The sequence below is a fragment of the Hevea brasiliensis genome, chromosome 13 (assembly GCF_030052815.1).
Source record: "Hevea brasiliensis isolate MT/VB/25A 57/8 chromosome 13, ASM3005281v1, whole genome shotgun sequence".
NCBI classification, from domain to species: domain Eukaryota; kingdom Viridiplantae; phylum Streptophyta; class Magnoliopsida; order Malpighiales; family Euphorbiaceae; genus Hevea; species Hevea brasiliensis.
This window is the reverse complement of record NC_079505.1, coordinates 25,305,123-25,317,006: the sequence shown is the minus strand read 5'-3', so window position 1 is coordinate 25,317,006 and position 11,884 is coordinate 25,305,123. Positions and strand designations below refer to the sequence as shown.

Here is an 11,884-nt window from a genome sequence, read left to right as displayed (position 1 = left end):
ACTACTCAAGCTACTGACCTCACATTTCTTCTGGTTACAGGCTATAAAGGAGTCAATCACCAATTCGAGAACTACAAACAACATCACTACAAGAAATAAAAACTCATCAAACCCAACATTTTCTTTAACTTATTGGCTACTAACACACTTCTCCAGTCCTTCCTCTTTAACAAAGCTGGATAAAGGTAGAGGGTTAAAGTAGGTTAACAGCCAATGTAAAATTCAATAATCCCCCATTGATATGGATTCAATAAGAGCAGAAAAATCCTCATGGCAAAGGAGTAATGAAATTACTGAAAAAATTAATAAAACTTACAACTGGAAGAAACTAGGAGTCTCTCCCTTAAACTGGTTACCTTTACAACTATTCCACATATATATATATATATATATATATATATATATATATATATATATATATATATATATATATATATATATATATTTTGGATTAAACCAATCTAGCCTTATATCTTATTACCACATGTTACAAAGAATATCAAAACCATAAAAACTTAATTTAGATGACCAAGTAACTCACTCTATCGCCAGTATCCCATAGCCACCACTGGAATCCTTACTTTGTGCCCTCGGCTGCCTTTCATTAAAATTTCTCCAAAACTATATGTTCCAGTCACTGATCTAACCGTAAGGCTGACGGAGAACTCCCGAGATGCACCAGGCTTGAGAGTCATTGCTGAAGGGGTTGCTTCAATGGCAATGGATGGTTGCATTCTTGCTGCAATCACATAAGTTTCTTCCTCAGCAACATTTGTGACCATGCGAGTAACTGTTTGAGTTTTCACTAGATGGGATACAGTGATTGATGGGGTGTTGAAATTTGATGGATGCTTCATGGTGTAGTTGCAAGGAGAGTTTGTGTAGTTCTTAATCTCATGGACATCAATACCAGGTGTTGTGCATAAGAACCCCAAGTAATCCTCATAACCTATCAAAAAGAGCAAAAGGAAGTCATTTGGTAATTGTTTAGTTAAGCATTAAATTGAATGACTAGGTGCATAAAATGTATATTGAAGCTAAATCGGGAGAATGAACGAAGAGCTCGCTATATAAGCATTTTAAAATTTTTAATGCAGCCAAGTGACAGACTATTTGCTAATTTTGTTATGAATAAAATCAAACTCAAAGATGTTTCTTCTTTTCTTTCTTTCGATTAACTGAACCTAACAAACCCAATCCACAAGTACAATATGTATTAATAACTTCAAATTCTGGGTTTCATGATAATCAATGCCATAACATACCAGTCGATGATTTGTGGCTAATTCCCAAAAATTTTTTGGCAATAAAACTGCAACCAAACCCGCTAGGGGCTTATTCCAGAAAGTTCAACGTAATTTCGCTTGCCTAATTTGCAAGACTGCATGTCATTAAGCTAATTGAGCATTACTTGCATCCCATCAACCAAAGTAAATAGAATACACACATACACGCACACACAAAAACAGATACACATAAAGGGTGAAAAGCAAAATACCTGCATCAAAGATGAGTCCTGGATCCAGAGCAGCCCTTGGATCAACATGACCACTCCCATAATCAAAAGGGGTAGCTGCAACCAGCTTCGTGGCTTCTGTTTCAGAGTACTGTTGTGCTTGAAGAGGTCTTCCTGCTCTGTCCAGCTTTGTTGATGTTGTCATTAAGGCTGATTTGATGGCAGCAGGACTCCAGTGAGAATGTTTCTGCTTCACAAGTGCAGCTATCCCTGCTATATGGGGCGCAGCCATACTCGTTCCAGATATCATGGCAAATCCTTCTCCTGCTCGAAAAAATTAAACGCTTATCATGCAAAAATAATTATTTCTTGAAGCATATAAGCATTTCCTTCTTTTTTTCCCCCTTTCTTTATATGCATGCTCTTTTGAGTTTTTAAATTCCATACCAAGAAAGTTCCAATTTCATGTCTGTCTCCCTCTTGCATGCACAAGATGGAGCATAAATGCTTCAAATGAAGGTAGCAAATGGGTTAGGTCAGGCTAGAATCTAGATCACCCCATAAGTCTACTTATAGGGATTCATTTCAAATCATTTGGATTATTCGACTTACATTTTCAATTATTTTGGGAGTTTTTTACATTTCAAGGTCATTTTTTCCCCATTTTTTCAGTTTAAAAATAGAACTTTTTTCAGGTCATTCATATTACTTGAGTCCTGACCCAATTAACAGTAAAATTTTCAGGTCAGATGACCTTATTTCTTTGAAGGAGTTCAGGTCAAATATTGTCACCTCTACCTACAAGATTTTATCATCCTCCTTTCAAAATTGACCTAAGTAAACCTCTCCTCACACCTTTGCCCTCCCAAAATGCATAAAGTTCCTTCAATTGTTCCACTTCTAGGCTGACCAAGTTTTATGGTAAACTAGAGGTTAAGGTATTAATACAAAGTATAGACTGAATTTTATAATTCACTTACCAACATAATTTGGCTCATCTGTTCCATTTGGAGACCAAGCAGACCAAATAAGAGAACCGGGAGCCAAGATATCTGGTTTAAGAAGATCAGCATCTTGGAAGTTGAAATCTTTTATGTTGGGCCCTCGAGCAGAGAATAATGCTACCTGTGGTGCTGATTTATGGAGTATAGGCATCAAGCCATCACCAATGCTTCCTGTAGCATTGAAGCTCTTCACTCGTCCAGTCCAATCTCTTGGCGTAGAAATGTTGTAATAATCTACAAGATCCTGGAATAATAATTATGTGTTAGAGTTTAAAGTCCAAGTCCAATTGAAATTAGGAAGTATAATTAGTTTAGGAAGTTTAGTAGAATTTAAATTATGAAATTTAATAATTAGAGTCCTAAAAGGATTAGGTTTTAGCGGCCTGAATATATGTGTAGTTAGTTAGCCATATGAAATGCATTGTAGATAGTTCACAAAGTGGAGAGGTGTGTTGAATTCTATGAGTTTTATTTGAATGATCTTGAGTGTGAGAAAAATAATTAATAGTTATAATTATTTTTCCTTTATAACAGATTTGGCTGGTGAAATAGGCTTACGCCGAACCACGTTAAATTTTGTGTTCTTTATTTTGTGTTAGTGTGGATTTTCACAACAAGTGGCATCAGAGCTGTGGTTTGAGATGTCAAAGATGGCGCGTACAAAATTTGAGGTAGAGCCGTTCAATGAAAAAAATAATTTCAGTTTATGGCAAAACACCGTGAAAGATATCCTTATACAATAAGGATTAATTAAAATATTGAACGAGAAGCAACCGGTGACCATGAAAGATGATAATTGGGAGGAGCTTCAACAAAAGCTTTTAACCCCAGATGTAAAGTACAATATTTTAGAGGAGACTTCGCTAGTTGTTTTGTGGAAGAAATTAAAGAGCCAGTACATGTCAAAATCACTCACAAATCCCTTGCACTGGAAGAAAGGTTGTACCAACTCAGAATGAATGAAGGTACTGATGTGAGGAATCACCTTAATATTTTTTAATAAATTAATTACCCAATTGGTTAGTATTGGTGTGAAGGTAGATGATAAAGATAAAACTCTCTTGCTTTTAACCTCTCTCACACAATTTTATAAAAGCTTGGTGACAGCCCTAATAGTTGGGAATGAGACTTTGAAGGTGGAGGAGGTTACCACAGTTATCTTGAATGATGAGAAGTTCAAGAAGACAGGTAATAGCAATGAGTGGAGCTTTTGTTACTGGCTCTAATCGTGGTAGAAGCAATTTACGTTGAAACAATTAGAGAAGGAATAATAGATCGAGCTCGAGACCACGAGTAGACCATGATGATAGAAAATGCTACTACTGTCAAGAAAATGCTACTACTGTCATGAGAATGCTACTACTGTCATGAGAATGGTCACATTCGATACCGTTGTATGAAGATGAAGGAAGATCTTTTAGGATTTAAACAATTCAAAAAGAGTCGTGGAAAAGAACAAGAAGGAACTACTGCAATCGCAATGGATGATGGTGTTGATGGTGAATGTTTGAATGTGGATGATGATAAGGGTAAGGTAAAATATCCATTACAAGATGAGTTGTTAATGAATTCTGCTTGCCCATTCCATATTTGCTCAAAGAATGAGTGATTTGATATGATTAAAGAAAAGGAAGAAGAAAAAGTGAAGCTAGCTAATGGGAACAAGATGGAAGTTAAAGAGTTGGAAGAGTGAAGATCAAAATGCATGGTGATCGAGTAAAAGTGTTCGATAAAGTGAGGTATGTTTCAAAATTTGAAATGAACTTAATTTTCTTGGGTAAGTTGGATTCTTTGAGTTATTGGTGATCGATTCATGATCGAGTCATAAGAGTTAGCCGATGTGCTCTTGTGATCATTAAGGGTGAGAAGATTGGTGTAAATAATCTCTACAAATTGGAAGGAAGTACATTGATTGGAAGAATGCAAATGGAAGCAAGAGGCAACATCAACAATCAAGAGTGCAAAGAAGTACCCAAGAGAAAATTGATTTTTGCAAAAATTGTGAAGACTAATTCAATTTGACTTGGAGGTGGAGATTGTTAGAGTTCAAGTCCAATTGAAATTATGAAATATAATTAGTTTAGGAAGTATAATTAGTTTAGGAAGTTTAGTAGAATTCAAATAATGAAGTTTAATAATTAGAGTCCTAAAAGGACTAGGTTTTAGTGGCCTATATATATGTGTAGTTGGTTGGTCATCATATGAAATGCATTGTAGAGAGTTCATGAAGTGGAGAGGTGTGTTAAATTCCGTGAGTTTTGTTTGAGTGATTTTGAATGTGAGAAAAAATTATTAGTAGTTGTAATTATTTTTTCTTGATAGTAGATTTGGTTAGTGGAGTAGGCTTACGCCGAATCACGTTAAATTTTGTGTTTTTTATCTTGTGTGGGTGTGAATTTTCACAACATGATGCCCAAGAACCAAAAAAGTTAAATTACAAGAATCAATCACAATATTTAAAAAAAAAAAGTTACTTTATGAGGGAGAGAAGGGAGGAGGAAAAAGCCAACTCAAGAGTGGCCAAAGTACTGAACTAATCAACAACCAAAAGTAATTCTAAAAAGCATCTAAGAAGTGCTTGATGTAAATTTAAAATATAGTAGGTATAGCAATAGTGCTAAGTATAGTTTGCTATATGACAGTTATCTTTGGTGGATTCTATGACTGCTTTGCTTATAACAAGTTACTATTTATTTGTTTTATTTCACACAAAAAACAAAAGTCTTAACTTTATGAAATTTTTATATTTTATCTTACAATTTACATAAACTGGTTTACTTTTTGTAAAGTAGTTATTTCACAAAAAATATATCAAAAAAAAACTTCACAACAAAAAAAAAAGTAAATAGAATTATAATACTTCTTATAAAATAATATAAGAAAATATCATTTTAAATTAATAACAATGAATAGAATTATTTATATATAAATGAACACAAAAATATAAAATAAACAATTCCAAAGATTCCAAGCATGTCACATAACCAACAAGGTAAACAGCTTTCAGGTTCCTGGGATAACAATAGATGGGAATTCAAGAAGATTACCATTGATTTAGAGACATCTGTGATGAGAATCCCAGGAACACCAACAGGGACAGGATCAAACTTTGTTCCTGGAGAAGCATTTTCCACAACAAGAACAAATCCAATTGCACCAAGACTCTTGGCTGTTTCTGAAACCTTTTTGATAGATGCAGTACCAACAACAAAATTGAAGGAATAGCCACAAAGAAGTATATTCCCCTTAACCAAGTTTTTGTTCAGCACTTCTGGTCTCTGGCAGTCTGAAGGACTGTACTTCATTACCGAAGAATCTAGTAGTATATCATTTGCGGCAACCAGGGTGTATGTTTGATTTGGATGTGTAGAGGCTGCAGTAATCAGTTGGGTATTAGCTTCAGAATTCAGAGGTAAATCCAAGAGATGACATCAAAAGGTTTAATTTAACACAATTCAATAACATAGCACCACATGAGTGCCACAGCCGTCTCATGGCTTTTTAATGTTGCTTCAGTCTCAGTTACAACTATTAAAGTCATTTGTTTATCAAGCTAAACCTTTTTCAGTAGCATGCCTAAACCTGAGTTCACTGAAAAGAGGCACCATACAACAATTAAACAGAGCTATGGAAGCTAACTACAGTTTGGAGAACATCACAGCAACACAAGGCATCTAAATTGTGATAAACTTGACAAGATAAATGGTCAACACATCTAATTACAGCATCCTTCACATTACGCATCATCTCTTCCTAAAGTCTATCATTTTGGAAGAAACAAATATACAAGTCAGTAAACCTTACGTGACAAACCAATTCCAGGTAAGATTTTTCCATTTCCCAGGGTCAGATGGTTCTTGTATCTCCGATCATCAATTGCAGCTGCTACAGATGTTATCCAGGGACTATAAGAAACCAAGGTTTTAGGGAAGGGACCTCCATTACCAGCTGCCTGTGCAACAAATACACCTGCTTTCACAGCTGCAAGAAGGGTAGCATCAAAGGGATTTAAAAATGTCGTCTTGGTGGTTGCTGGAGGACTATTAGGACCCACCGAGAGGCTGAGTATATCCACTCCATCATGAACAGCCTGTTCAGAAAGGAAGTTACAAAAATAAAAATAAGAAAATAGAGCAAATCCAATACGAAAATATAATAAGTCCCTCAGCTTGAAGTAATCCTGAAACTGATGAGGAATTGTTTGGTAAAGTAATACTTAGGACCCACTATTAGTAATAGTTGATAGCTGATAATAGAAAGGCAGCACTTCTAAACCGATAAACTGAGAATCATTCATGGCTTTATTTCTACTTTCAACATGAGATGACTAAACCAAGGCACATGTTTTACATACTATATATATTCAGACCAAAAATGGAGGTGAGCCATGGAGATTTTTCTTTCAGAGTCGAATAAAAAAAAAAGAGCATAGAAGCTTGGTTATAGAAACAACTTACAGATATTCATAAAAAGAAAAATCTAAATAGCAAATTGTTGGTCACATGTAAAAAAGATGGAAATAAATTTTGACTATTTACAAGAGGCCCATTACAAGCTGAGAATACTGAGGTTGATTAGCTTATATGATAACTAAGACAGCAACAATGACAAGTAATATTTCAGTCCAAAAATATGAGTTGGGACAAAAAAAACAAGAACCACAACAGATTAAGCAACAATAATAACATTTTCCTATTTTGTTATTTGCTCTCATGAAATAATAGCACACCTGATCAATAGCAGCTACCACATCTGCAATAAAGCCTCCAAAAAGCCGGTAGAGAGCCTTATAAACAGCAATCCTGACACAAACAATATCACTCGTTACGTCAAATAAATGATAGTACTAAAATTTCAATCGGACATGGCCAGTGAAAGTTATTATCCTCACCTAGCACGAGGAGCCATACCACTTGCTTTCCCAAACTCATGGCCATGCATTCTCACAGGAATACCATTATTTCCAGCTGCAATAGCAGCCGTATGGCTGGTATCAATCACATAAAAACCAGAGAAACAGTATCAGATTTATATACATCTCCACTTGAAATCTGTTAAAAGCATTTAAATTTGATCAATGAGTATTGGCAAGCTAACTGCTAAGTTTCTTCCATGGTGATTTCAATCTCTGTTCTAATACATGCAGAATAGACAAATATAAAGTTCTTACTTTTTGAAACTATAATATTTCCTTTCATGCAACGCAGCACGAAAATAGAACACAATTCTAGTCAACATAAAATTTAAATAAAATGATTAAATGGCAGCATAGTTTTTGCCTTGAATTTGGTAATTACAATGCATGGGATCTGACCTTCCATGTCCATCACCATCCATGGGAGAAGCAAAATCAATAGAAGGGTTGAATGCCCCAGCTGCTATAGCAGCTTCAGCAAAATGTTGGGCTCCAATAATCTTTCCATTGCAAAAGTTTTTCTTCGTATCAGGATCAACTTCACATTTTCCTCTGTACTTTGGAAGTGGCTCATATGGATCAGTGTTGTATGTTGCAAAGCTTGGATGGTGTGGATAAATTCCAGAGTCAACAAATCCTATCACAATGTTTTCTCCAGCCCTGTCAAATCCACCTCCTGTTGGCCACACTCCAGTTGGAAGCCCCAAGAACTGTGGAGTATGCGTTGTGAGTCTCCTTACCTTCCAATCTCTCTCCAATGATTTCACACCTGGGGCACGCCTTAGGGTTACTGCCTACTAATATGTTGGAACAATGTAAGGGACTAAGAAAGTAAAAGGTGAACTAAACATCAATCAATTAAGGAGATCACTAAAAGAAAGAACACAATGAAGTTTAATTAATGTTGCACCTGTTCAGGGGATATATGGACTGCAAAACCATTTATAAGATGTTTATAGCTGTAGAGTTTCTTGTAGGTTCCATGGTCAAACAGTGAACCAAGAAGCATATCATGTTCCTCTTCAAGATGCTGGGCATATGATGTGACCAATTCGCTGAAATGATGTCAAAAGAATAGGAAGGAAAAGAATGAGAAGATATAGATTTACCAATTCAATTAACTGCTTCAATCACAGAAACATAGCAGGAAACAGGGAGAGATCATACATATTAAAGTAATATAGACAAAAAGAATAGGACCGCAAAGAATCCATATTTGGTCAAACAAGAAGCATAGGCCATCTTAAATAACAAAAGGCATTTGAATAAGAAAAGGACTCCGTGAACAGATTGCAAGGTTGGTATCACATTAATTGTAACGACCCAAATCAGATGACTGTTACCAGCGCTAGAGAACAGGCAGGCAAGAAGCACCAGCACCTATAGCAAGCTTGAATATCCTTTCTTAAACCTTCATAGGGCCCATTCAAGTTATAAACATACATCAATATCCTTTCACAGATAGAACTAACTGTCATGAAACTGTAACAAAGTCCAAAATACAGTTCATACAACTGAACATACATAGAAACATCTATGCAGATAATTTAAGACAAGTAACTAAAAGGATAGCATCTCAGATATGGGATGAAATATAGTGCAAGATTTACCCTAAAATCTCCAATGCACCACTCGGGCCACAAAAGCTCCATATATTGACTTTATAAATCCCCTTTATTCCTACTTCCACTTTCCTAAAAGGTTCTTGTTACTATCAGCTTAATTGTGCAAAGAGATTTCGTGGATCATTCCAAGTTCAATTGACTCTGAAGCTTCTTAAACTACCAATTTGATTTTATAAGAATTAAAGTAATCACTATATCTAAGCAAGAAACATATAGAAGACAATTAATAGTAGCTGATTACAATTAACACGCTATGAGTTGGTCAGTGTAATGAATTCCCCTGCATCGAGAATTAGTTTAGACGACCAAAACTTTGGAGAAGCTTGCATATGAAAAAGAAAAAAAAAAGTAACTTGTAAGCAGCTAAGTCAAGTCAATCCAACTCTTGAATATGGTCTAACAGCGCACATATTGATCAACAGAAAAACATAGTCCGACAAGGAGATCTCTAGAGCCAAGATCCCACCAGAAAAATTAAAATATGGCCAAACCCAAAACATCAAAGTTCCACAAATGGGCAAATGGTGAAGGCATCTCAAGCTGGGTTGCAATACATGGTACTCCACCACAAGGACTAGAATATAACGTACATAGTACAAACAAAATACATCACATGTTAACACAAATTGCAATACCTGGTGGTGTCAATCTTCTCATCAGTATCTACAACAATGGGTTCAAAGCCAGGGACCCCTCCTTTATAACTTATGACAGGCTCCCCATCCATTGTAACAATATAAATCTCTGGTTTCCCAGTACGCAGGAGGAGCAACAAGACAAGAATTGAGCACAAAAGTTGAAACACCTTCATTTTTAGTTATCCACAAGATCTGCTCCATATCATAATCACAAACAGTCAGCAAGCAGCAGCTTTGTAATGCCAAAACTAAGCAAAACTTGAAGAAATTAAGAAAACTATTACAAGAGATCAGATTTTTTTACTACCACACAGTAGTTCCAGTGCTCAATCACTGAACTCAGGTAAAGATTTAGCTTGTTGTATAAACATCAAAATCAAAATTCTTTCAAAAAAATAAAACAAAAAGAAAAGAAAAGGAATCCACATTTATGAACAATCCAAGCAAGCAAAGAATATATAAGAAATCCACATTTCAGCTACTAAAAAAAAAAAAACCAGAAAGAAAAAAATAAAGAAAAAGAAAAATCACTTACAGAAATGCAAGAAAGGAATCAAATCAGAAAGAGAGAAGAAGAGTCAAAGCATTGAGAAAGAAGCAACTTAAAGATGCAAAAGACAGCAAATGGCATTCGGTTTAGAGAAGAGTCTCTCTGCGTTCTATGTGTGGGTAATGGAGTATGGAGATCATGTGAAGCACATATGATGGTGATTAAAGAGAGAGAAGGAAAGTGATGTGTTACTGTTTCTGTAAGTGGTTAGGGTTTTTTTTTTTTTTCTTCTAAATAAAATAATAATATAATAAATTTCATGCAGAGGTCCAGACAGGGAACCAAAGATGATGGATGAGTCATAGACAAATTATTATTATAATCCTTGCAATCATTTAATTTAATTATTTTTTTTTATTTATCTCTTATATTTCTCATATCATTTATTAGCATTATTTTTCTTCTAATAAATATTTTTATTATTTAAAAAAAAAGTTTTTTTAAATAATTTAAAAAAAGAGTACTTATTTATTATTCAATATAATTTATAAAAAAATTAATAAATAAATTTTAGTTTAATATTATTAGACTGAGCTCCATTCATTTATGTCAAAAGTATATATAATTTCATAGAAATTAATTATATAATTTCATAGAAATTCACTCATAAATCATGATATTAAAAATTTTTAATATATTTTTTTAATAATTTGACTAATTTTATTATTATTGTTACTATATTAGTATTATATAATTAGTATATATATCTCTCTTTATTTTTTAATGAAAAATTTATAATTTTATCTCGAGATTTTATTTTATATTACGATTTAATCTCTAAATTTTTAAAAATTAATTATTTAATCTTTAAATTTTATATTATATTATAATTTAATATCTAAATTTTAAAAAATAATTTTTTAAAATTTAGATATTAAATTATAAAATAATTTTTTAGTCCATTTAATTCTAATATATATAATAATCTAGTCACTGTTATTTTAATATTTATAACAAATTATCTATTTATAGAAAGATTAAATTATTCTTTATATTAAAATTATAGAAATTAAATTATGACATAGTATAAAACTTAAGAGCTAGTAATTTATTTCTTAAAATTTAGAGATTAAAGTATAATATAAAGTAAAAAAATAAGAATAAAATTGTAATTTTTTCCTTTTTAATTAATATGATACTATTGTATGAATTTAAAATTAGATTCTATTTACCTTGTTTAAATAATATTTTATAACTTATTTTTAGGTCGCATGCTTGTTAAAGCATTTGATTTATGAAAATAAATAAAAAATAAATAGATTTTGTATTTGTTTTTACCTTTTTTTATTTTTATTTTTTTAATTTTCGAGAGGGAAGGAAAGGAGAGAGAATATTTGGCGCGTAGACTGTCCGGAGACGGTTGAGAGCGAAATGACAGAAATAGCAATGGCGTTGTCGTTGATGCACGCGCCACCAGAGAAGTGGATCTATCCTCTGTGATTTTAGTGCTCACCAATCTCCATGCTGCACGTGCCAAAATTAAAACTCCATCTATTTTATTAAATTTTTGCCACCAACAAAATTGTCTCAACTCCTGTATTCATTGCTTTGCACTTGGTACAATAATTAGTAGTTTTGTATTATTTTAATTTTTTATTTTCATAATTATATTATAAAATTTTATTAATGATAAAATTTTTAATTAATTTTAATTGTATTTTAAATATTAATAAATAAATAAATTATTTTTAAAATT

General features: G+C 33.3%; 1 protein-coding gene across 1 annotated transcript; it reads right to left on the bottom strand.

Moving 5' to 3' along the window:
• Positions 1 to 216: 216 nt before the first annotated feature.
• Positions 217 to 10,373, bottom strand: LOC110636078 (subtilisin-like protease SBT2.5). Its single transcript, XM_021785611.2, has 11 exons — positions 10,174 to 10,373; positions 9,636 to 9,830; positions 8,286 to 8,430; positions 7,775 to 8,169; positions 7,352 to 7,447; positions 7,190 to 7,262; positions 6,265 to 6,550; positions 5,508 to 5,833; positions 2,437 to 2,704; positions 1,499 to 1,780; positions 217 to 949 (listed from the first exon to the last, which is right to left on the bottom strand). Exons 2-11 carry the CDS (start codon positions 9,809 to 9,811, stop codon positions 543 to 545), a joined length of 2,454 nt encoding a protein of 817 aa, XP_021641303.2. The 5' UTR covers positions 9,812 to 9,830; positions 10,174 to 10,373; the 3' UTR covers positions 217 to 542.
• Positions 10,374 to 11,884: the final 1,511 nt, after the last annotated feature.